Source organism: Protobothrops mucrosquamatus, unplaced genomic scaffold (genome assembly GCF_001527695.2).
Source record: "Protobothrops mucrosquamatus isolate PMUCROS unplaced genomic scaffold, P.Mucros_1.0 scaffold2276, whole genome shotgun sequence".
NCBI lineage: Eukaryota > Metazoa > Chordata > Lepidosauria > Squamata > Viperidae > Protobothrops > Protobothrops mucrosquamatus.
In genome coordinates, this window is record NW_015388363.1 from 151126 (window position 1) to 176736 (window position 25611).

At 39.8% G+C, this 25611-nt stretch overlaps 1 protein-coding gene across 1 annotated transcript; it reads right to left on the bottom strand.

The window, feature by feature from the left end:
* Positions 1–2165: 2165 nt before the first annotated feature.
* On the bottom strand, positions 2166–16468 carry LOC107295237 (doublesex- and mab-3-related transcription factor A1). The gene is given in 5 exon segments (XM_015824541.2): positions 2166–3034; positions 5214–5556; positions 5558–5925; positions 13526–13590; positions 16386–16468. Coding segments are annotated over 5 exon segments (1728 nt in total).
* Between the last annotated feature and the right edge of the window lie 9143 nt (positions 16469–25611).

Consider the following 25611-nt stretch of genomic DNA (forward strand, 5'->3'; position numbering starts at 1 on the left):
TCCTCCAAAAACTTCTATCATCCCTTGATCTGCATCCATGTGGCCAGTTCTAGCTTCAGAATCAGAAGTCCATCATGTGCCTACAGATCACACAGAACCAGCAGCCAACATGCTGGTAAGCCGGAAATGAAGGCTTCGTATTCCAGAAATAATTTTTGAGAGTGTCATCTGTTTTTTCTTTTCTCCTTCCACAAACAAAATGTCTACTCTAAAAAGAAAACCCTCCAAATTATGGTTTCTGACATTGTTTTCTGTCATGTAACACACAGTATTATACGTACTGTATGGTGTAACAGGCTGTATTCACACACCCTGTTACACCATAATGTGTGGTTTGTTTGGTTTGGCTTGGTATGACTGCTTGGGAATTTCAAGATATGAGCAATTTGCTTCCCAGATACCTCGTGTTCTTATTTCCACTCTTAACCCTACCGCTCCCAAAACAAGTTAAATTTGGTCTGTTTGCAACATTAGGAGGGGACAGTTACAGGGGGGTTATGAGTGGGAATGTGAGCAGAAAGTTTTCTAATCCCACTCTTAATCTTGAGGTCCTCTCACCCAGAAAGACTAGACCATTGAAATCTCATCATATTTTGACCATATTTTTGGTACAGCAATAGTTTGCAAAGTGGGTGCTACAAGCCCCACGTGGCTGGCAAGTTGGTTGTCACAGTCTTAGGTTAAAGCTTATTGCAAATAAATTTGTGGGTTATTTAATAAACCATTATTAAATAAGCCACTGTTTAGCACAAACAAACCCTGGACTAGATTCACATGTTGCACTAAGCCATTTTGATTTAGCACATAGAATAACAGAATTGGAAGGGACCTTGGAGGTCATCTAGTCCAACCCACTGCTCAAGCAGGAGATCCTGGTACCATTTCAGACAAATGGCTGTCTGATCTCTTCTTGAAAGCCTCCGGTGATGGGGCACCCACAACTTCTGAAGGCAAGCCGTTCCATTAGTTGATTGTTCTCACCATTACGAAATTTCTCCTTGGTTCTAGGTTGCTTCTCTCCTTGATTAATTTCCATCCATTGTTTCTCAACTTGCCTTTTGGTGCTTTGGAAAATAGTTTGACCCCCTCTTCTTTGGGGCAGCCCCTCAAATATTGGAACATGGCTATCATGAAATCCCATACACCTTGTTTTCACTAGACTAGACATATCCAATTCCTGCAATTGTTCTTCGTATGTTTTAGCCTCCAGCCCCCTAATCATCTTTGTTGCTCTTCTCTGCACTCTTTCCAGAGTCTCAACATATTTTTTATATTGTGGTGACATTGTGTGGACCTGGAGATTACAGGCTATTAAAAATCATGGTTTGAGCAAACTATTGCTTAGTATAATGCGTGGACCCAGCCACAATATAACTGCAGTTGCCAGTAATGCAAAATAGTAATGCAAAATAAAAGATTTTCCAATCTTCGTTATTATTCATATATGTTAAGAGAAAAGTACATGAGCTTGAATCTCAATCACATTATTCTAAAGCATAATTCAGAATTATTTTTTAACCAGGCAATTCCTTCAAGTCTTCTATCCATATGCAAACACAATTATGGCATAATATCTTCAATCTAAAAAGACTGCTTATATCCAAAATCCTTTACCAATTTTGTTACAACAATTGATCAGAGACATGTACTACCTATTTCAAGAACCGTTTCATAAAAAAAAATCAAGAGTCTATATTTGGAAAATTATTTCTTGATTTCAAACAACTACATTTCAAGTCAAAAAAGGAAACGTATCAAATATTTTGAAAATGTAAAAGACAATTCCACAGCTTTGATTTTCTGGAGTTTTTCACGTTACTCTTGGATTTTCAATTTCCAGTTTTCAAGTGTCACCTTTTTTTCTCTTCCAAAGATTCAAATGAGATGAAATTATACGTTAATATAATGTTCCATAGCAATTTTGCTTCTAATAATTTTTCACTGTTGACACTCCAGAAATCTCCCCATTTTCAAATTATTTTATGTCCAATTTCAACTGATTTGGGGGGAAAGAATCCTGTGGCAGCCTATTTTTTTTTTTATAATGAAGGATTTAATATTAATTTGCTCTTTATTGGAAGTACATTTAAGAATCGGGCTCCACAACGCGTTATCAGCCCAACTGAACGAATTAGAATAAGAAAAGGTACGTTTCGATCAAAATGCTATTTGCGCTCTTCATTTAACTTAGTGTGCATCTTGGTACTGAAAAGCCTGTCTTCAGTGGGTGAGTAAGATGCATCCTTGATCACTCCTGGAAAGGAAGAATCCATCACTGGATGAAAAGGAAAAGCAGGAAACAAGCCAGTCCTTAGGTATGGTGCCATCAATCCAGGTAAAGTTCTTCCTGGAGAAGAATAAGTCACTGTTAGAGGTCCAATTCCCAGTCTAGGGCTTAAGCCATAAAAATTCATCTCTCTTCTGGAAGAGGCCGAGCTGGTTTGAAGAGGAGCAAATGCTGATTTATTGCCAAGTGCTGCGACATCTACTCCGAGGCCAAAATCAGAAGATCTCTGGAAAGCACTGCATTCGGGCAAGACTGGAATTGTCAGCTCTCTGAATCCTGCCCTGTGTTCGCTGGCATTCAGGATCTGCTCTATAGCTTGGACTATGTCTCCTCTGCAGAGCTGCAGAACTCTTTCTAGCCTGCTTGGTTTGTGACTGGGAAAGACCTTTGTAAGAATATTAAGTGGGTCTCTGCGCTTTAAGGCACCATCAGCAGGAGGAGGAGGAAGAGGAGGAGGAGGAGGAGGAGCAGGGACGCTGGCATTACAGGGAACAAAATCCTTGGTACACTCGCTTTCGTTTCCTGATTCCATGTCTGAAGAAGACAGGGAGGCTGGGCTGTCGGTTCCTTCTAAAGATTCATCAGGACCCGATAAAGATATCTCTTTGCTTAAAGCCAGCATCCCGGATGGCTTCTCTTGATTGCTTCCAGCAGCTTCAGGAGAAGATGTCAGAGAGGGTGTAAGTAAATGGACTACAGAACCGCCCGATTCACTGCAGTAAAAGCCGTACTTCTGAATCTTCTCTTCTAGTGGGGGGAAAAAATGCAGCCAAATATTCAAGTTATTACAATATATCTGATTATCTACTGCTTCCTCATATAAACACCCCTAAGGCCTCTGCATTGCTAGTTATGGAATCACATTTCTTATTATTCTATGTACACAATTCAGCACCATTGAAAAACTCTCCCTCATCACTATTGTTGGTTTCATTCTCAAAGTATTCTACAGGATATGCTTACTTTTACTTCACCTACAACAAATTTCCCATAAACACCCTAGTTACTGTTAAGTGCCCAGGTCACAGGTTACTTATACGCATGACATATAATGTACATATCCTCTTTTCTGGGTACCTATTATGAATTTTTCAAGCAGGATCCTTCACTTGTGCAGAATGTGAAAACGAACTTACTGCAAACTAGAAACATTGCAACATGTAAATGAAGACTCAATCATCCAGGCCAAAAATATCTAAGAAGGTTATAAATCATGGCAACTGGACCAAAGTTTATTAAATTGAGACGTTTTGTTACTCATCCAAGTTAACTTCTTCAGTCAAAATGAAAATTTTTGGTTAGGCACAGAGTCAGAGTATCATTGGAATGTACTAACTCTTGCCATGCTGACTGCAGGGGTTACTCCCCCAAAATTGCAACATAAAATGGAAGCAATATCCCCACAGGACAGTCTTCGTATGTGAAGTCACTCCTAAATGCTTAAAACCCACAAATTGTATATGAAAATAGATTAATTGTATTTGGATAATATGCTTTTTGTCATCCATCAAGAAGAAAATAACGCTGCCATGCTTTTCCCAAACAACTTGTTTCTCTGCCTCCTGCCACAGATTTCCTACAAGCACAAGCTGATCTGCAGGAAGATCATTTAAATTAAGGACAGCAGTAAAAGAAAACTGTAATTCTCATTACCTTTTAACAGAGCTTTCCCAAGACAATTTCTCGGTGTTTTGTATCTTTATGTACTACAATTGCCCATACAAAGAACAGCTCATAGATTTAGTTCATTTGCCTTGGAACAAGCAACATACTCTAGTTTGGTAGCATCCACGCAATGCCAAATGCTTGCAATATTAATAATACCTTTGTATAATTTTTAGAAGCACTGTCTATTTTTCCAAGCATTATTATTTTCCTTAAAATATAAGCAAATGGCCAACCCGCCACACCTATGATTAGAAAATGAAACTCTTTTAGTTCTTCAATAATCCATGTTATGGAACATGATGAAAAGACACAATCTTAGCACATTCTGGGAAGTGTCACTAATGCTCATCAGCGTGGATGTGTTTGAGATGGAAGAAGAGCTATAATGCTATTAAAAACAGACTTTTTAGCATCTTTTGAGCCTAAAAAGAGATATCATATTCTTTCTTTTGTAAATTATTATGCCAACAAAACTTATTTACGTGAATGGATCTTACAGAGATCAATGGATTCTATCTACAGCTCCTTTTTAGTTCCAACAATATACAATATTAAGCTGTGATTCTTTTTCCTTCCTTCCTTCCTTCCTTCCTTCCTTCCTTCCTTCCCCTCCCTCCCTCCCTCCTTCCCTTCTCTTCTCTTCTCCTTTCTTTTTCTTTTTTCTTTCTTTCTTTCTTTCTTTCTTTTTTCTTTTTTCTTTCTTTCAGCACAGAACAGGCAGATTTCTACTTTGCAATCTAACAAAACTATTACTAGTTATAATTATATCCTAAATAACAAATAAGTAATTAATAATCTTCATAATCCAAAAGGAATTTGAGCCGCACACTCATCTATAAAGTAACTCACACTCATAGCTATTATTTGACCTGAGGATTATTAAGAACACAAAAGAAAATGGGATTCAATTAGTCCTATCCCAAAATGCTCAAAACACACCATCACCATTCTCAGTGATCTCCCTCTGATCTCTGCCGTGAAGAAATCTAAAACTTAAAAAGTCGGAGGAAAAAACCAGTAGTTCCCCCCTTTGCCCCAAGAGCTGTTTAATTATAATTGCCAGCATCCTCGATTATTCATCACTCAGACATGAATGAGCATTTGCGAACTATGCTGCCTGAAAGGCCATCAATTGCCCATCTCTTTCTTCCCATCCTTAGCTCGAATTAGCCGCGGTTGATTGAGTTAGGAGGTTTTTCTTGTGGCCCCACCACTTTTTTTTATTGAAATGAACCCCAAATATCAAGGGGAATCCCACCTCTTCGCCCGCGCTGGAACTCCGGGCAGTAACTCTTGGGAGCCGGCTCGCTTTCAGCTCTGGCGCCGCCGGCCGCCTGTCTCTCCGGGCTCAGGCGGACCGCAACAGGCGTCCGCTTCTGCTGCTGATTGGGGTGAGTCCCGCCGCCTCCGCCCCGCGCGTCGATCTCCTCCTGCGCTTGCTGCCTGCGCAGCGCCACCTGGGCGGCCATCACGCGCTGCCGCTCCGCGATGAGCGCGCACTTGACGCACGCACAATCCCGCCAGCGGCAGAAGCGCTTGTGGCCCTTCAGCGCCGACACCACGCCGTGGTTGCGGCAGCGGGCGCACTTCGGCGTGCGCGGGTAACACACGCCGCGCTCCAGCCCCACCGCCGCCTGCGCGTAGCAGCTGGAAGGATTTCCCGCCGAGGCGGCGGCGGCTGCGGCAGCCGCGGCGGCGGCGGCGGCGCGCATGAAGAAGCTGGGAGGGCGAAGGAAGGTGGGCGGCATAGGGAGCCCCGACCCTGCCGGGGGTGCTCTGGGCATCGAAACGGACAGCCCCGGCGGGGGAAGAAGCGGCGGGTTGCTCGTCGCCATGAGTCCGTGGACCGGGAGCAGCGCTCGGTTGCTCCTTCAAAGGCGCGCGTCTTCGGGCGAGGGCAGCCTTTGCGCGAGTGTGATCGGGCGCTGACACCCGCAGACCCCGAGAGTGGCTGGCGGGGTGTCCGCCCACTTGAGAGCAGGGAGACGCCCACCAAGACCGAAGTGGCCGGGATCTAACTCTCCGGACGAGTTGGAAGTGTGTTTTCTGTATCTATGGGTTGGCTGCACCACTACTGTACACTTAAGAGAGGTGCCAAGAAACACCTCCACTTTTGAGGCTCGGAAATACATGTATGTGTGAAAGCATTCGGGAACTATTCCGTGCGGCCAGCCTGGCGTAGTTTGATTATGTTTTAGTGGGGGGGTTTTGTATGGGGTGTTTTTAGAACAGGCCCGTTATTTAATTTGATTTTAGAACAGAAACTATTTATTTATTATTGTGGTTTTTAGTATCGCCTGTTCACCACCCTGAGTCCCGTAAGGGAGATAGGGCAGTATATAAATTTAATAAATAAAAATAAATAAATAAATACATTTTGCTTTCGCGCCTTCCAACACCAACCCGTGTCAGGGAAATGAGCCTGCGTTCAGACACACACAGATCTCGGTAAAAAGCAGTGGCGCACCAAACTGTCTTCCATTAAGCAACCTTTATAAAAATATATATATATTCCCTTCAGTGGAGATAAACAAAAAACGCCAGCACAATTGGCAACTTTTTGCTCCCGCTATTATTTGAAGAAAGACACTTGGCATGCCCTCCAGCATTAGATATAATTCACTTTGCCAACTGTGATTATGTTATGCCACCCTTATCTCCTAAGAATAAGCAAGATTTATTAGAAGAGAATAGCTAATCCCCGAAGAATGTCAAAGCACCTTGAAGATTAATAAAATCTATAAAGTTATTAAACCGTAATAAATATTTAGCCTATTTATTGCTACCAGATAATAACGTGGCTATTGAGCAAGTTGCAGAAAAGAATGGTTCTCCACTCACTTCAGCTAGAAAAAGATGTAAGGTCAAAGCAAATATAAAACTTTACACTTCATGTGCCATAAATTGAATGTATGTAATATATTCACCGTACACAAAGATCAACAATTTAATATTAAATATGGAACAATAAACTCAGTGAATTCGGTCTTAAAAAAATTCAAAACTATGACAGTCTCAATATTCAAACGATACATAGGACGAATGTTAACCAAGAAACACACTCCACTTTTTACTCTCTGACATACTGTATATACAGCTGGAAAAGCATCAGAAGTTAGGTGACCACTAAAATATTTCATGTTCCTCTTTCATATTCATGAGTAAAAATGTAATGCATTTTCTTAAATGAGAATACCTGATTCAGAATCAAAATGTATGATGAGCTAAAGATGTGGTGGTCTTTTCATCAACCAAAAGTATTGCAATCTGCCATCTTCATATTTGCCCTTGGGGCTGTTTGAGATCTAGGTGGATGGGAGTATGTTTGTAGGGACACCACAAAAAAGGCTGAATACCCCCTCCACTTATGTTCTGGGTTCTTCCTGCCCCAGCACTCTAGCTGCTTTCAACCAAAACAGCAATAGCAGGATATAAAATGCAATTCCAAGTTATAATTTGGGTTTCATTGATAATCTGGGTACTTTTGTCTGGTGCCCATCACAGTCACAGTCAGTTCAGTAGGTGTTGTAAGGGAACAAGTCTTGTGTATTGAGCTGTATCTATCTTCCCATCATCTTGAAAAACTGTTATGAAAAATATTGCATTACACTCAATGTTAAAGTCTCCCCCCCCCCCTCTAATTTCTAAAGAAAACTATAAATCTAGCTGCCATGTAATATTATCTGGTATCATTCTTTCAGAAAAGAAGTGAAGAACATCTGAACTGCTTTTAAGAATCCTCTTAGAGTTTTGGTTCTAATTTTAATCATGTTGTAATTACTGCGTGCTGTTTGTATATTTTTTTCTATTGGTATTATCATTCATAGGATTCATAGTTGTCTTGCTGCTCAAATAGAAATGTGGGCTATTAATTAAAGTTATGTTCAAGAAACACAAAATCCACATAGAGCTTGGCTGATCAAACTTTGTACATACAACAATAGTAAGAGTGACAAATTGGTTGTTTTATGTGGTGATCCTTCCTTTCTTTCTTGTAGGATTTGTTAAGCCGCTCCTCTTGCAAACATACAACTCCAGGAGACATACAACAATGAAGAGCGAATTACATTAAAACAGAGGCCCGACAAAAAAATACTGCAACCAAACACACAGTTGGGACTTTATGCAGGTTACATTTAATTCTGGTCATTTTTGAAAGGCAGTATTAAACAGAGTTGGTGGATGCATGGAGATTGGAAATATTTTTTTACAAGATCAAACACAATATCTACCAAGTATGCTATTTGCAATTTTAGTACAAAAGAATTGGTTTTAGTGATCTTCAAGATCTAATAAACATTTGATTCTTGACTTATAATTGCATTTATAAATTCATTATCCCTGAAACTTTCTTTGTGATCTAGTACTTTGTGTTTCTGATTTTTTTTTTCAGCAGTGTCTTATTATAACAGTGGAATGATTTAATGTGAAATGTGTTTTTTCTTGCTATGGTCAGATAAACTACAAAATAATTATTTTCTAGATACTGTTACTACTTTTTCTCCAAAAGATTCCAGGACTGACAAGATCCATCATTCCCCACCTCACCCCCATAAAGCTTCGAAACTTTTCTTTGAAACTTTTAACTCAAGCATTGTCAGCCCTTATTCTGCTCTACAAGGTAGAAGAAAATAAAAAAAAAACAATGGTATATGGGTCAGGACTATTTTTATTGTAATAAGATAATCTTACAAGTCTGAATGTGCCTCCCTTTGTCCTCACTCTATTGTTATGTGAGCAAGGCGGGGGGGGGGGTTATGAGAAGTTTTCTTAATTTTGTTTATTGGCCCGGGGTTCAAGCCCCACTTATTTGACTGTTGCCTTAGTGACAGCTCTTCCTCCTGTCCTTGAAGGCCGTTTCCTATGCCGTGTACAAGAATTTAGAGATATTTGATGGGAAAGTTTGAAGGACCAAGAAGAACATTTGACAGATCTTATTGATTGGTGTTTACGTACTATTCTCAAACTATTCTTAGAAGTCAGGTGCTGGTGATTTAGTTCGAAATGTTAGACTGATATTTAATAGTCAGATTCCCAGCTCAATATGTGAATCCAGCCAGTTCTGGCCAAAGAGAATAGTATCTAGTGCAGATAAATAATATAAAACACATTGAGCCTTACTGAATCAGGCTAGTATGTACATGCGCTAACAGCTAGTTTCCAACTTTAGTCAACCCATGATTTCATTTCTTGCCCAGCATGAATGTAAAGACATTTGTCTTCTACTAAGCCACCACATTGTATTCTATATCTATGTTTAAAACAGCACGCTTCAAACAACCTAGTATTCCAGGTGTGGTCTTACTAGGGTTTTATAAAACGGTACTAATACCTCACGTGATCTTGATTCTATGCCTCTGTTTATACAACCCAGGATTGTATTAGCTTTTTTGGTTGCTGCTGCACACTGCACACTGCTGTCAAGTGATCGTCCACTAGGACTCCAAGGTCCCTCTCACAGTTACTGTTTTTTAAGCCAGGTCTCGCCCAATCTGTATTTGTACCTTTGGTTTTTCCTGCCTAAATGTAAGACTTTCCTTTTCTCCACATTGAAACTCATTTTGTTGAATAGGGCCCATTGTTTAAGTTTGTCAAGATCTTTTTGGATCCTGAGTTTGTCTTCTGGGGTGTTGGCTACTCCTGTCAGTTTGGTGTCATCTGCAAATTTGATGAGTTTTTATGTATGGTAGTTTGCAGTACTTTTAAAGTTAGAGTAGCTGCATTACATTAACTGGAGGCCTGCTTTGAAAAGGGTACATAAGAGAGCCATCTATTCCTGACCGCCTCCTTATTTACATTGCTATATAACTAGCTGCATGTAAGCATCTGTTTACCTACAACTAGAACAGCGTGAGCATCTAATTGAATAACCTGACTCTGAAATAATTTCTAAGCAATGATTCCCTGAACAATTATAATGAATTGTCCTCAGGCAAAATTAAATGAGAGAGTGTGTGATGAGCTTGCCTCTCACTGGCTGATCATGTATCCATCCAAACACCCAAAACCATATAGTTTCCACTCATTATGCTGATAAGGAGCTAAGAATTGGTGTTAGATTCTGTCTGGAAATAGTGCTCCAAGGAGTAAGCCAATGTAGAATTACCAAAACCTTATAAATCCTAGGAGAAAAAGAGCTTGGAAATTGAAGTGACCAGTTTAAATATCTAATACAGGTAGTCTTCAACTTATTACCACAATTGAACCCAAAATTTCTGTGGCTAAGTGAGACAGTTGTTAAGTGAATTTTTAGCTCATTATATGATCTTTCTTGCCACAGCTGTTAAGTGAATCACTGCAGCTGTTAAGATAGTAACAAGGGGTTGTTAAGTGAAACTGGCTTCCCCATTGACTTTGCTTGTCAGAAGGTCGCAAAAGGTGATCCCTTGACTGCAGGACACTGCAAAGGTCATAAATATATGTCAGTTGCTTAGCATCCAAATTTTGATCACCTGACCATGGGGATGCTTCAGCGGTCGCAGGTGTGAAAAACAGACATAGGTTAGTGCTGTTGTAACTTCGAATAATCATTAAATGAGCTGTTTAAGTCCAGGACTACCTGTATGACAGTAACATATTTGAGCAGTGTTGAAGATACACTAGGGCAAGAGTAGGCAACCTTGGCTCTTTTATGACTCGTGGACTTCAACTCCCAGAATTCCTGAGCCAGCCAGGAATTCTGGGAGTTGAAGTCCACGAGTCATAAAAGAGCCATGGTTGCCTACACCTGCACTAGGGGTATCCAAACCTAGCAACTTTAAGCATTGTGGACATCAACTGGCAGGAGAATTCTGGGAGCTGAAGTCCACAAGTCTTAAAGTTGCCACGTTTGGAGACCCCTGAGATAGACTATCAGTTTCAGTTCAGTATCTTATAATCTTAATACAATTAGGCAACATTTTTACTTCGGAAAGCGTGTGAGTTTGTGAGTAGTTACAAATCCACGAAATATTTGATGGCCCAGTTCATGGAAGGAGAGAAATAGGAACATGTGGGACCTGACATACCCACAGATGGCACAGTTGGGTGCCAGAACAATGGTGAGGGGAAAAAAAGAAGATCAAAAGTTTTCCTGAACAAAAGATTAACAACTAGGCCATGGACAGCTGCCAAGTCATCTGGCTGAACCAAAGAAAGAGGAGATTTTGCCACTTATACTTATAAGAGGCGTGGTGGCACAGTGGTTAGAATGCAGTACTCCAGGCTACTTCTGCTGATTCTGGGCTCACAGCAGTTTGGCAGTTCGAATCTCACCAGCTCAAGGTTGACTCAGTCTTCTATCCTTCTGAGGTCGGTAAAATGAGGACCCAGACTGTTGGGGGCAATATGCTGACTCTGTAAACTGCTTAGAGAAGGCTGTAAAGCACAAGGTGATGGTCTGTACAGACATCATTGTGGCTGTATTATAATGTCTAGAATAATCCCCCACTGATAGAAATTAAGAAAAATTAAATAATCTACCATTATGGACATCTGTACACCATAATTTCAGTTTATTCAAACTAAACAACCACAGACTCTTCATTAAAATTTACTTTTGAAAAGTAAAGTTTAGATTTTATGTTATTTGCACAGTTTGGATTTATTTCAATTTGTTTAGGAAATGTCCATTAATGTTTGCATTAAAAGTGAAAGTGAGAGAAATTTCATTCTTTGTAAAAATTATATCCTGTCTATACGAACCAAATCATTTTCCAGTGCAGTAAAATAAATTGTGTGAAACATTTAATGTGCATGTGTTTATTTCTGAATTTATTTCTATAGTTTTGGTCAGATTCATGACGCAAAAAAGAATAACCTGTTTAAGAGAAAATGTTTGATAAAAGTGAAACAGGCTTGAATTATGAAACAAATTGCACAAATATGGATTTGAAAATTGGTTGTTGAATACAGTAAAATTAGAGTATGCTGCCTGCAAAGGACCCATGAGAATAAATGAAAAACTTAGTGAATGGTTCATCACCGAGCAGAAAATTAAAAAAAACAAAAAACTATGTGATATCCCATAGTTTAAGGGTCTTAAGTAGAGGCTTGGGCTGATCTTAGAGATGTGTGAATACTTGTTGAAAGAAGCAAAAATCATCCATTTAAGAACATGAGTCTGTTATTTGGAAATGGAAGCTGGATATGTCAGGAAAAACAAAATGAAGTTGAATACAATGGATACTTAAGAAATGTGTGGTAAAACAAGAAGAAACGGGGTCAAGAATGAATGAGTTTTGAATATATGTGAAATGAATACAAAAGTGAGTGAATAGAATGAAAGAAATGCATTGAAGTAAATTGGTAATATAGACAGAATGAATGAGAACAGACTCACTGAACAAATATATGAAAGGAAATTGAATAGGTCAAGAGGAAGGGAAAACTAAGGAGATCATGGCTGCATAGCGCTAATGAGATTGCGAGAAAGAGAGGTGAGAAGTTTAAAGGAGAAAAGATAATGTGCAAATTGGTGCATGAATGCTGTGGAAGCAAGGGTGGCTTGCCAGGTAGGAAACATGAACGGTGTACAGGTGGTCTTCAACTTATAACCACTTGTTTAGTGACTGTTCAAAGTTATAATGGCATGAAAAGGTGTCTCACGGCCATTTTTCACATGACCCTTGCTGCATCACATGATCAAAATTTGGATGCTTGGCAATTGACTCATATTTATGACAGTTGCAGTGTCCCAGGATCATGGGAACACCTTTTGTGACCTACTGATGAGCAAAGTCAATGGGGAAGCCAGAGTCACTTAACAGCCGTGTTACTAACTTAACAACTGCAGTGATTCACTTAACAACTGTGGCAAGAAAGGTTGCAAAGTGGAACAAAACTGTCTCTTAGCAATAGAAATTGTGGTCATACATTGAAGACTACCAGTAGTGAATGGTATTGGTCAGTCACCTCCTAAGGCAGCGGCCCCCAACTTTTGGGGCATCAGGGACCGGTTCCGTGGAGAGAGGTTTTTCCATGGATCAGAGGGGGCATGGTTTCATGTACTTGGGGCTTCACTTGTTTGCCTGGACCGGTTTCTGGCATGCCGCAGACTGGTGCCGGTCCACGAACTGGGGGTTGGAGACCTCTATCCTAAGGAGAATAGTGTGATGGCATGCATATGCATATGATATGTTAGTATTTTTACAGCATCTAGTAGGTGCATGAGTCTTTGCTTTTTGTGAAGAGCAGGTAACATGCAGGAGATTATTTGTTTATTCATAAAACAGATTTATACAGTGGGGTTTTTTTGTAAAAAAAAAAAAAGGTGCTGGAACTCACACACGTCATACAACCCGCCTTGCCTACCCTACAAGGTTCCATCCAAAAAAGGTGCTGGAACTCCGTTCTGGGCGTTCTATGAGAAAAAAAATCCTGGATTTATATAGCCCAACTCACATACAGTGACTCCAAGTACACAGTTTTATCCACAGTTTAATTTCAGAGGCATAGCTCTTCTCACAGCTGTCCTTTCTTTTAAGCGTAATCTGAAATGAGTAAAAACACAAATGCCCAACCCTCATGACCACTTGCAAATTCAATCCTTGTATTTAGTTGTTTGTTAGATTTATACCCTGCCTTTCATACCTGTGTCTGTAATATCATTCCCCGAACTCTGCATCTCTTCAGAAGCCCAGTTGATTTTGGAATACCTGAGGCATTTTTTTTTTTTTAAAGAAGAAAGCGAAGCATTTTTCTAGTGTTAGAAAACAAAGGTGAGGATCATATCCATTGTAGGGCTTTAAGTGCTCTCATTTTCTAAAGATTTTTAAGCTGTTGTATTAACTGTTGGGCACTGCCAGCTAAATACACTTCAGAATGCACTCTGTTGCCGAGGTGCCAGGCAATCTATTATACCCAGCTGCATTGCCTCCAGCTGGAATCTTCACAAAAGCAGACGAGTGAGGTCAAAACTAAATCAAAATGAAAATCAATCCCCCAGGTGTTCTTTTCATTCTCTCTTCCAATCTGCTGAGGCCAATCCCATAGCTGTTGCAAGCACGACAACTAATTTTGTTTTCCCTCTTTCTCACCCCAATCTCACTTTTCCTCTTCCATACGCACCTGGCAAAATACATTTGCAATTGCTGTGTAGTTGTGGCTGCCAGCATTAAATCCTTGTTATTGATTGATTAAACGATTGATTGGTTGGTTGGCTGGCTGCCTCCTCTTTCCTTTTAATATTATAACTAGACCAGACTTAGATTTCCCCCCCCCGTCAATTATTCAGTCGTAATACTTAGAAAGAATAACTGTCTTCTACTGGTGGTGACATAGACCTTATGACAAGGTCCACATAAAGAAAGCCAAATAATTACCAGCATTGACAAATGTTGAATGCAGAGTTTCTACCATAAAGGGGAGGAAAAATATTGACTGGAAAATGCCTGGAGGGTGGATACTGCTCCCAAGTTATATCTCCCCAAGGTTACTATGCTGCAAATTGGTATAAGCCACCAGCAGAGTCTGAAACAAGACATGGGGTGACACCTTCAGAGGAACATTCTGATTGGCCTGTCAGATCTGTTAAGGTAATCACTATATATATATATCAACACTTTCAGGATGAGTGTGAGAAGAAAGGGATGGTGAACAATCTTCAACCCAAAGGGTAAATGGAGAGATAGAAAAAGCTGATTGGGTTCCAATTTACTTCCAACGTACACATTAGGTTGTAAATATCCAATATTCTTTTTTTCACAAGTTTTTTTATTTTATTTCTAAAGTTAAAATACAACATAAGATCCAGTCAAATTTCACACCAAAACAAGAACTGCTTATACTGTATGTCTTGTTCAATGGGAAAAAGTTTTGTAAACCAAAGAATTTGGGCTTTGTTTCTTTTAAAACTTTAAAAGTGCTTTGTTGAGATACAGACTTCTCTTGCTACTTTCCAGAAAGGTAGTATTTGAAACAAATGCTTAGCAGTTTTTTATTAAGTTATTTTATACATTTTGCATTGTTATATTTAATACATTTTAATATATATGCACGTATAAAATGAACTTAAAACATCAATAATGGTATGCAAATCCTAAACTCAAAAGTAAACAAAATGAAGGTATGCCACCATCAACAAATTTCAGTTACACCAGAAAATTAAACCACATGTTCCTGCACCAAAAAAATTGCAGCCGAAAAACTCATGCACGAAGACTGATAATAAAATTACATTAACAGCACCTTTGAGAAGCCCAGAGCAGAAAAAGCATTCCAACAAAGGGGTTGATCTGAAAATAATACATTTTAATTATGGTCATTGTTGATATAATTTCACGTGGACTATTTCATATTTTCCGCCTGAAAAGCATCTCTAAATTAAATACTCCAAATAAATAAATAACTGCTCCCCAAGTCCCTGCTCAAATATGTTTCCAAGACAACCCTTCCAGCATCTAACCACAAAAAAATAAGTACCAAACTCCATTTTCCCTGCTGAAATTAAAAAAAAAAAAGTAATTGTTGCTCTGGAAAAATAAATAAATGTACACACAGATAGCCACAGCCAGTGAGGGCATCTACCTCATTTTTATGTTAATGAAACTTTTGCTCAAGAGAGTCTCCCATGATTCTTGCCTTCCTTTCCCCACCCTTTGGGACAGCTTTCTTTCCCGAAATCCCACTGTGACAGAAGCGCAATAATAAACCAATAACGAAGGAGGGAAGTTTCACACCTGCTCAGAAACCCTGGGGGGAAAAGAAAAAAAAACCCAACATCCATACTCTGGCGTGACCTCTGGGGTCGTACGGGTCAGCTGGCGAGAATGCCGCTAATTCTGGGACCAAGGCTAATGACAGAGGAGGTGGCCTGCTGAGAGGAAAGCCAAAAGCTTTAGATCAATGTGCCTATCATCCTAAGTTCAGAGCCTAACAAAATCATTGCTTCCTACTCCTGTCACTCGCTGAATACAACAAAGGAGGGAGGGAAAGGTGAGAATGAGAAAAGGGGCTTTATTCACAAGGCTGCCGCTGTTGAACGGCTGAAAGGACACTCCTTTTCCTTGATATCAACTCTATGACAACCAATTAGCTAGACGGGGAGGATATTCGCCGCCTTTATAAAATAAGCAGGATCTGGGCTTCTCTTATTCATGGTTAGCTTTTCATAAATATTCCCTGCCTGACAAAGCCTCCTCCCACTCTCCTTTTGGCCATTAATTATATGGTGGGCTACTACAACTTTTTTTTTTTTTTTTAAGGCCAAACAGTTTTATTTCTGTTAATTCAAATAAGGACACTTTGGGGGAAAACAAGCTTTGGGTTTCCAGCATTCTAGGTTGTGTGGAGTTATTTAACTGATACCCTCATCCAATCGTATTTGGCTGTTATTAGAAGAACGTACAATTCCTGTCAGAGGAGGAAAAGATCTTTTCTTTGGAGATTCACAGATGCAGAGTCCTGCAGTGCAAAATTTACATTTCAAGAGTAAATGACAATCCTAATTTACTCTTGGGAAGCAGCAAACACAGCCATCCAGTGAGCACACTGCTCCTCAAGGATTGGGATGGGCAGCTCCCGATCCATGGCCATACCTAGTCCTCAGAGCAAGTCGTGACTGGTACACCCAAATGCAGTAGCAACAGAGCATATTTCTTCAGTAATACGATATATTATTATATACAGTTATTATGATAAGCATACTTTTTTTTTCTTTTTTACGCAAAAAATCTTTAAGGGATTTCCAGTCACAAATGAATGTAGGTTTTCTTTTCTCTAATCCAACAAGTCAATTTAGCTATTTCAACAAGTTCGGTAATCTTCACCACCACCCCCCATTCCTCCTTTCTATATAATAATCTTGCTGCAGTTATTGCAAATATATAGTAAACAGTGTTCTATGATTCTTTTCTGTTTATCCATCAGCAGTTTTCACTAATCCAATAAATTCTTTTGGCCAGAGGTCAAACTGCAGGCCTCATATAATATTCCCATGGCACCCTTAAGGCCCTTGACTGCTGAAAAAATAAATATGTATGTAAATATTTATGTACATGTGTGTGTGTGTGTGTATGTGTGTGTTCCATGGCAAGATAAGATCCTGCATGAGATATACCATTGACAGATAGTTGAGGGGGATAGACGTTGGGAAATCCTACCAGTGGCTCGAAAGGGCTCGACTAAAAGACAACACTGAGGCACTCATCCCAGCCGTACAAGAACAGGCAGTAAGCACCAAATCCATAAAATCTGAGGTCTACCACACTAACAGGATCCAAAGTGTGACTATGCAGAGAGGCCTCAGAGAAGGTCCAACACATATTGGCAGGGTGTAAGATGCAGGCAGGAGCAGCATGCATTGAATGGCACAAGCAAATACCTCACATAGTGTACAGGAACATCTACACGGTGTATGGATTAGACCCTCCCTAATCCAGATGGGAGATTCCACAGAAAGTCATGAAGATCGTGTGGGACTTCCAGATTTGGACCCCAGGCAGGTACTGGCCAGTCAATCAGATATCATGGCAGTAGACAAGTACCAGAAGACAGTGGTGGTGATAGATGTAGAGGTATCAATTGACAGCAACATCAGGAAAAAGGAGTATGAGAAACTAGAGATGTACCAGCGCCTGAAGGAGGAACTAGAGAGGATGTTGAAAGTAAAAGCCAAAGTGGTTCCAGTGATGGTAGGAGCCCTCAAGGCTGTGACTCCTAAGCTGGGAGGGAGACTCCAACAGATCCAGGAACATCATCAAAGCTCTCTGTCCATTGCTAGGAACAGCAAAGATACTGCGCAGAACTCTCAACTCCCAGGTACGTTATCAATTCCAGGAGACTAGTTTATACTTGCAAGTTTTATTAAATTGCATTTTGAGCGAAGGCAGTTTACATTCTTTCCCCACTATCCCGTGTTAATGATGTAGCTATTTCTGTCTCACCAAAGAATGCAGATTTATATAACCTTTATATAACTCAAGGTACACATGTACATCTGTGAATTACTTAAATAGAAAAATATATATCTCTTCAAAGTAGGAAAGTCCACAAATAGATGCCATGAGTTCCTTGAAATGATGTGTTAGCTGCTCTCCCTTTTTAGGGTAAATCTTTAAAGCAAGCTTAAAATTGGACACCCTTCCTAAAGAAATTGTCCTCTGAGAGCCTTTCAAAGAGAAAAAAAAACATCCATTTTAAAGAAGAATTCTTATTAGGATTCAGGCACTGGTGGGATTCAGCCAGTTCACACCAGTTCGGCAGAACCAATAGCTAATTTTTTGTTGCCCAGACCCAGAATGGACTTCCGGAAGCAGCATCCACACAGAGAACCGGTTGTTCACATATTTGAATCCCACCACTGGGATTGGCTAAATATGTCATCCGGTACCATTGGATTGCAGCTCTATTTTTTATAGCCAACATTTGAAATAATGTGCTTAGTTTGCTTGTCTTCTGAAAAAGGGGAAAGAAAATGACTTCTGAGATGTGTGGTCAATTTTTGTTGTCAAGTCACAATTTTGTTCTCTAGCATGATTCTCCATCTTTCTTGTCCTTTGTTCCCCTCTTTCTTTCTGTCATGATTATTAAATTTTAAGTGCAAGGAGTGAAGTAGTTCACAAGGTTAGGACACTGGGCTGAGGATCGGCAGGCTTGCATTCAAGACCCAGTTGCTGCTGGAATGGGGTGAGCTCCTGTCACACGCTCCAACTCCTTGCCAACTCAGCAGTTCGAAACCAAGCAACCACAAGTAGATAAATGGGTACCACTTTGGGTGGGGCAACTTAACAGGGACAAGAAAAGAGTCCCCAGCTGGGCCTCCCCTGGGCAACAGTGACATCACTGTTCAATCCTTTCAACCCAGAAGCGCTTTGATGCTTCTGACATGACTGTCACAGTAGTATTAAATTTTAAGTTATATTTTAAAAGTTGTATATATCTACACTGTTCTTCTTACTTGAACACAATAACATATTAGCCTCTTTCATATTAAGCAGGGAGATAGTGGGAAGACTTTGCACTGCGTTGTGAATAAATGGGCAAGAAAGAATGCTGTCTCCCTTATGTCACATTGACTGTATAGAATCAACCTTCAGCTTAGGTAAGAGTGAGATATGACCACTCCTCATACATTGTTTAGAAAAGCTCAAACCCAAATTTTATTCAAAACTAAAGTATTGTTAACGTGAGATTAACCAAGTAAATTAATTGAGAAAATGTGTAGGAGCACCAATTTAAATCCCAGTAAACAATTCTTTTGTGTTAAAAAACAAAACAAAAAAGCCACCAAAGTTCATTGGGAACATAATCAAATGGACACCCTGGAAGCGATGCCAAGAGGAAGAGTTGGTATTGGAGAGGGCCACGATTTCAAATAAAATAAAGCATTTTAACTGGAAAAATACAATTTTTAATTTTGGGGGGAAATTTAACCACTAGCCAGCTTTCATTGGTGTTTGTGTCATCACTGCAGAACTTTTCTATAGCTCTTGAAAGAGTTCATCAAACAATCACTAAGAGTCCATAAGGCAAAGAAATACCTTCTAAATCACAGTTATCAAGCTACTGAGGGAAGCTATTGTACCTCTACTGCAAACCCAAGAAGAACTGGAGAACTTGTAAATTGTTTGTTCCAAGTGCACACTGAAGGAAAACCATTGGCCGCACAAAGAAAGCTAGACACTTGATTCAGATATCTTTCCGAAATGCAAATAGTAAAATACACACCGAAGACTAGGGGTCTTCAAATGTGGCCCTTTTATGACCTGTGGACTTCAACTCCCAGAATTCCTCAGCCAGCATGCCTGGCTGAGGAATTCTGGGAGTTGAAGTCCACAAGTCATAAAAGGGCCAAGTTTGAAGACCCCTGCCAAAGATTTCTGATGAGGGGTCCCTGGCAGTCTCTGAGTTTGTTTTCTTGTAGACATTTCATTACCCAAACTAGGTAACATCATAAGTGCGAGTAAGGAGTAGGTAAGATTCCTTACTAGCACTGATGATGTTACCTAGTTTGGGTGCTGAAACATCCGCAAGAAAACAAGCAAGCTCAGAAAGCGCCAAGGACCCCTCATGTCAACCCCGAGCTACAAATATTCTCCTTTATTGGGACTTCTGATGAAGCAAATGGCTTCTCTGACGAAGCCACTTCTTTACCAGCTTGATAGGAAGCCATGATAGAATGTCATGCTAGCTAAACCTGACAATCAAAGCCAGCAGAATTAAGCTGCTAGAGTTACCTTTTCTTTTCTTAGAGATTATTAGTTGCTGGGAAGGTATCATATTTTGTATTCAGTGCCTGAACAATGGAGGACCAAAACAAAACCTTTCCAAACATTACAAAGGCAACTATTTCAAGATTTGCTTGATTTAGCCCCAGGTGAGCAGAAGGTTATCAAACAGAGATACAAATGTTAGAACAAATATCAGAATTATAGGTCTTGCCAGCTAATTTGTTTTGGCAGAATTTATACCCTAGAGGCAAGGAAAATCAGGCCCTTATGTGAGGGGAAAAAAAGAAGGAACAAAACTTTTATCCTTGCTACTTACACATTTCTGGCAAGTTCACAAAAATATGTTCTGGAAGCTTTGCCTGGGGCTCACCTTAATTGTCACCTCAGCCGCATCCGAGTGGCATTTGTCACTGCTTCAACTTATTTAAATCCTCTTATTAAATGTGGTTTTAAGTGGTGGCTCTGCCAGGCTGACATATTGTGGATGTGGTAATGCTTGTATTTAGGAGCATTTAACCAAATGGGAACAGCATGAAATGCAATGTATTGATTTTTCTTCTTTGCTGCTTTTCATTTCTTGAATATTGCATTGTCTGTTACTTGCTGTGGTTGTTTTGTTCACATCTTTACTCTCAAAGATCCAGCCTGGGCACAGCTGTTTTTTTTTTTATTCCTTCTGGATCTATAGCCTACTATTTTTGCCTTATTTTAGCTTGTGTTTTCCCCAAGGCATAGCAAGGATGTCAGGTCTTGTGAAGCCCACTGGCTGTGTTTTAGAATCTTGTCTCTGGTGGCCGAAGAAGTGCTAACGAGGAAACATCTTGGGCTGCTGGCAAGACTCCTTAATGCCTTTGTAGGAAGGCAAGACTCCCTCTATTTAAAAGAATTAGTGGAGATCTCCCCTCCTTTAAAAAAAAAGTGTATAAATAAGGAGAATCACCCAATTATAGGAAGGCTTGTGGAACAGATGTTAGAAAAGCAATTGAAGGAGGATGTCTTTGATGACGGAGCCTCCCTCAGTACTTTTCAATCTGGTTTCCCACCAGCTTGGGGAACAGAGGCAGCATTGTAGTTCCCAGGGAATAAACTATGTCTGGAGATTGGCTACAGATATTGATTTGCTACTAATCAGTGCCTTTAGCTGCTACAGCTTTCCTTGTACGAATTGAAGTGGGATTCTAGTGACCATGGGGACAGGTGTATTTTTAAGGCCACAGGAACAGTTTACAGGGGAAGAATCCGCTCAACTGAGTAATGTTTGCTAATCCTTCATTGATGACTTGGAAGGAAGGAAGGAAGGAAGGAAGGAAGGAAGGAAGGAAGGAAGGAAGGAAGGAAGGAAGGAAGGAAGGAAGGAAGGAATTAATTGATCTGGTGTCCTCAAATGTGTTGTCTTCAACTCAAAGTAGCCCTCCTGTATCAGACACTCTAGAATGGAGACTTGAGGTAGTTCTCAAGTTACAACCACAATTGAGCCCAAAAATTTCTGTTGCCAAGTGAGACATTTGTTAAGTAAGTTCTGCCCCATTTTATGACCTTTTGTGCCACAGTTGTTAACTGAATCACTACACTTGTTAAATTAGTAACACAGCTATTAAATGAATCTGGCTTCCCCATCGACTTTGCTTGTCAGAAGGTCGCAAAAGTGGATCACGTGTCCCCGGGACATTGCAAACACCATAAAAATGAGTCCGTTGCCAAGCATCCGAATTTTGACCACGTGACCCTGGGGATGCTGTAACAGTTGTAAGTGTGAAAAACAGTTATAAGTCACTTTTTTCAGTGCTCTTGTAACTCTGAACGGTCACTAAATGAACTGTGGTAAGTCAAGGACTACTTGTACCCAGATGCTACTAGATTGGGACAATTGCACTAGATCCAGGAATTTATCACTGCACCCAATGATTAGTAAGGTGATCTTTTTCCTTTTCTCTTTAAAGTTAAAACACTTCATCTCTTCCAGCATGGCCCACTCAAATATCCCTTATGTCAACACCTTCATTGTCCGAGAGAGAAAAAGAAAAAGAAACATACAAACTCCATTTGCTACTGTCTATAGAAAATAGCATAAATCGCTTTTATTTCTTCACAGTAACTTGAATAAACATGTTTGATGATAGAATGCTCTCCCTTCTTCCAATAAAGACATCTTTTCTTTTCTTTTCTTTTTACAAAAGTCGTTTTGGCAGGATTTTAATGTAATAGCCCACACTTAGAAATGTTGACAAATTCTTTTAACAGCATTGCACCTGTGCCTAATATGTAAACTTGGATGAGTTGGACGGCCATAGAACTTGAATTAATGAATAAATAAATAAAAGTAACATGATGCAACACTTTCAAAGACTGAATACAACATCAAGGAAAGCTCCCTTTTGGCATTCACCTAGTGCTTATCCACACACACACAAAAATCCACTGCCAAGAGCCAGACAAAGGGCAAATTACATGGCTGTTGAGTGTTTTATTTTTTCCAGATGGTCAATCTTCCACTACAGTTCATGGCTGAATAAAAGTTTAACCAAGAGCTTTTCCTCATGGTAGCCTTAAGCTGATTGACTCCTGGATGGAAATTGGCTGGAAAATAAATCAGCTTAAGAAACTTTCCAAAATTCATCCCATTTCTCCACACTGACCAGGGGTCTGTTCTGGCCAGACTGCACTTGTGAAGGCACCCTATTAACGGATTCCTCCTCCCCTGCTTTTTTTCTTGGGAAAGCAAAAATTAATCTTTTTCCTTTGGAAATTTGCTTTGATAGACATTTTGTAAGAACCTCCATTTTGTAAGAACCTCCTTCTTCTGCCTTCTGTTCATACTTGACACCTCCCTGCCTGGTGTGAGGAAGGAAGGAAGGAAGGAAGGAAGGAAGGAAGGAAGGAAGGAAGGAAGGAAGGAAGGAAAGAAGGAAGGAAGGAAGGAAGGAAGGAACTGTCACCTTGACTTGAAAGGAAAATAATACACATACTACAGTAGTTATCTTACAATAGTATGGAAATTGTTTGCCATTATCCTCACAATCTAGCCTTCAAATTTGTTGTTTTATAGTAGTTTCCTATTCCAAGTCTGGTCTGTTTACCTTTGTGAGAGCAGTCAACAATAGCTTTGTGCTACCCGTCTAGCTGTGTACTTTACAGGTAGTCCTTGATTTACAACTTTTCATTTAACGATGGTTCAGAATTACAACAACCTTGGAAAAAGTTACTTACATCCTTGCAAACCTTACAATTTCTGTCTTTGGGGAAAGAAATGGTATACGCCATGTAGTTAAATTCATTAGCACCAAAGGAGTTTTTTTTAAAACACATGCAGTTGAGTGGATCAGTATTTTTGCAACATTTCCACACAATGTAAATTCACTTTGCAACTCTCAGTGTAAAAAATGAAAATTTTGAAAAGTGTAATAAACAATAAACAAATCTTCCACACTGATTGCTGAGCCCACAAAGGCAGAAGCCATTTCAGTTGTAAGCAAACACTGCATGGGGTGCCTACTTCACCACATTTCTGCTAAATTTTAAAATTAATCTTTCTCACTTTATTAAAATATTCACGCATCTTGTTCTGAATCTTAATATTCTTCTGGGCCATTTTTTACATTTAATATCATCCCACCCCCGAAAAACAATTAACTTACTGCAGAAGGAGATACTGTCAGATTTTCTAGAAGGGGTCATCAATAGCTGAATAATTTGGGCAGAAAGATGTGTGTGTGCGCGCGCGCGCGCGCCCGCGTGTTACTGTCTTGATGTAAACAAACTTTGGAAGTGCTTGATCCAAGTATCAACCAAAACAAAGTAATAAAACTTCTGGCAAAAGATTTAACCTGCATTTTTAAAGCTAAATCCAACCTAATTAGTCTTTGTGTTCGCCCTCTTTTCCTTGTTACAAATAGTTCTGTATGTCTATGAAAGAAGGGCTTAATTTTTCAATATAGATATAAATATAAAAATGACCTCACTAATTACTGCCTAGTTAGTCTTCATTCAGTAATTAATATATTATATTCCATTTTTTTTATTTCTTAATCTTTTGGACTGGCTGCGTTCTGGGAATATCTTAGTTTCTGAGCAGACCTGTTTTAAGTTTGGACACTCTGCAGTGAACCAGTGTATAATTCTGCACCATTTGGCAGAGAAATACTATAATCTTTCAAACGGAGCCTCCTATTTCGCCTTTATAAATCTAAAGATGATATTTGATTCTATAATCCAAGAGAAATTTTGGAGAAAATTAGCAGCTTCAACAATTGATTGCTTTTTTTGTCAAATTGATTATATAGTTAACCCTGAGACTTCGCCACACAGGTCAAAAGTAATAGCAGCGAAGAACTAATGGAGTCTATTTCCACTTGTAAAGGGATCCAGCAATGATGTACTCTATACTTGCCCTCTTGGCATTCAACCATTTTATTAATCACATTGTTGGATCTTTTTTTCCAAAACAGACTTTCACACTCCATCTCTTGCCAATCACCCCATATCTATTATTTTATATGTAGATGCTGCAGCCATTTTTCTCTCTATCAAAAGTCAGACTGCGTAGATGTCTTAGAGCATTATTTATTTATTCATTCATTTATTTATGAGACTTCTATGCTGCCGGTCTTGCCAAAGTGACTTTAGGCAGCTTTGTTGTTGTTAATTGCGAAGTCGTGTCCGACCCATCGCGACCCCATGGACAACGTTCCTCCAGGTCTTCCTCTCCTCTACCATCTTCTGGAGTCCATTTAAGCTCACGCCTACTGCTTTAGTGACTCCATCCAGCCACCTCATTCTCTGTTGTCCCGTTCTTCTATTGCCCTCAATCTTTCCCAACATTAGGCCCTTCTCCAGTGAGTCCTTCCTTCTCATTAGGTGGCCAAAGTATTTGAGTTTCAACTTCAGGATCTGGACTTCTAAAGAGCAGTTGGGGTTGATCTCTTCTAGGACTGACTGGTTTGAATGCCTTGCAGTCCAAGGGACTCGCAGGAGTCTTCTCCAGCACCATAGTTCAAAGGCCTCAATTCTTTGTCGCTCAGCCTTTCCTATGGTCCAACTTTCACATCCATACATTGCAACTGGGAAAACCATGGCCTTGACTATACGCACTTTTGTTGGCAGGGTGATGTCTCTGCTTTTTAGTATGCTGTCTAGATTTGCCATAGCTTTTCTCCCCAGGAGCAAGCATCTTTTAATTTCTTGGCTGCAGTCCCCATCTGAGGTGATCTTGGAGCCCAGGAAAATAAAATCTGTCACTACCTCCATTTCTTCCCCATCTATTTGCCAGGAATTGAGAGGGCCAGATGCCATGATTTTGGTTTTCTTAATACTGAGTTTCAAGCCAACTTTTGCACTCTCCTTCTTCACCCACATCAAGAGGCTCTTTAGTTCCTCTTCACTTTCTGCCATTAGAGTGGTATCATCTGCATATCTTAGGTTGTTGATATTTCTCCCGGCAATCTTAATTCCAACTTTTGATTCATCTAGCCCTGCCTTTCTCATGATGTGCTCTGCATATAAGTTAAATAG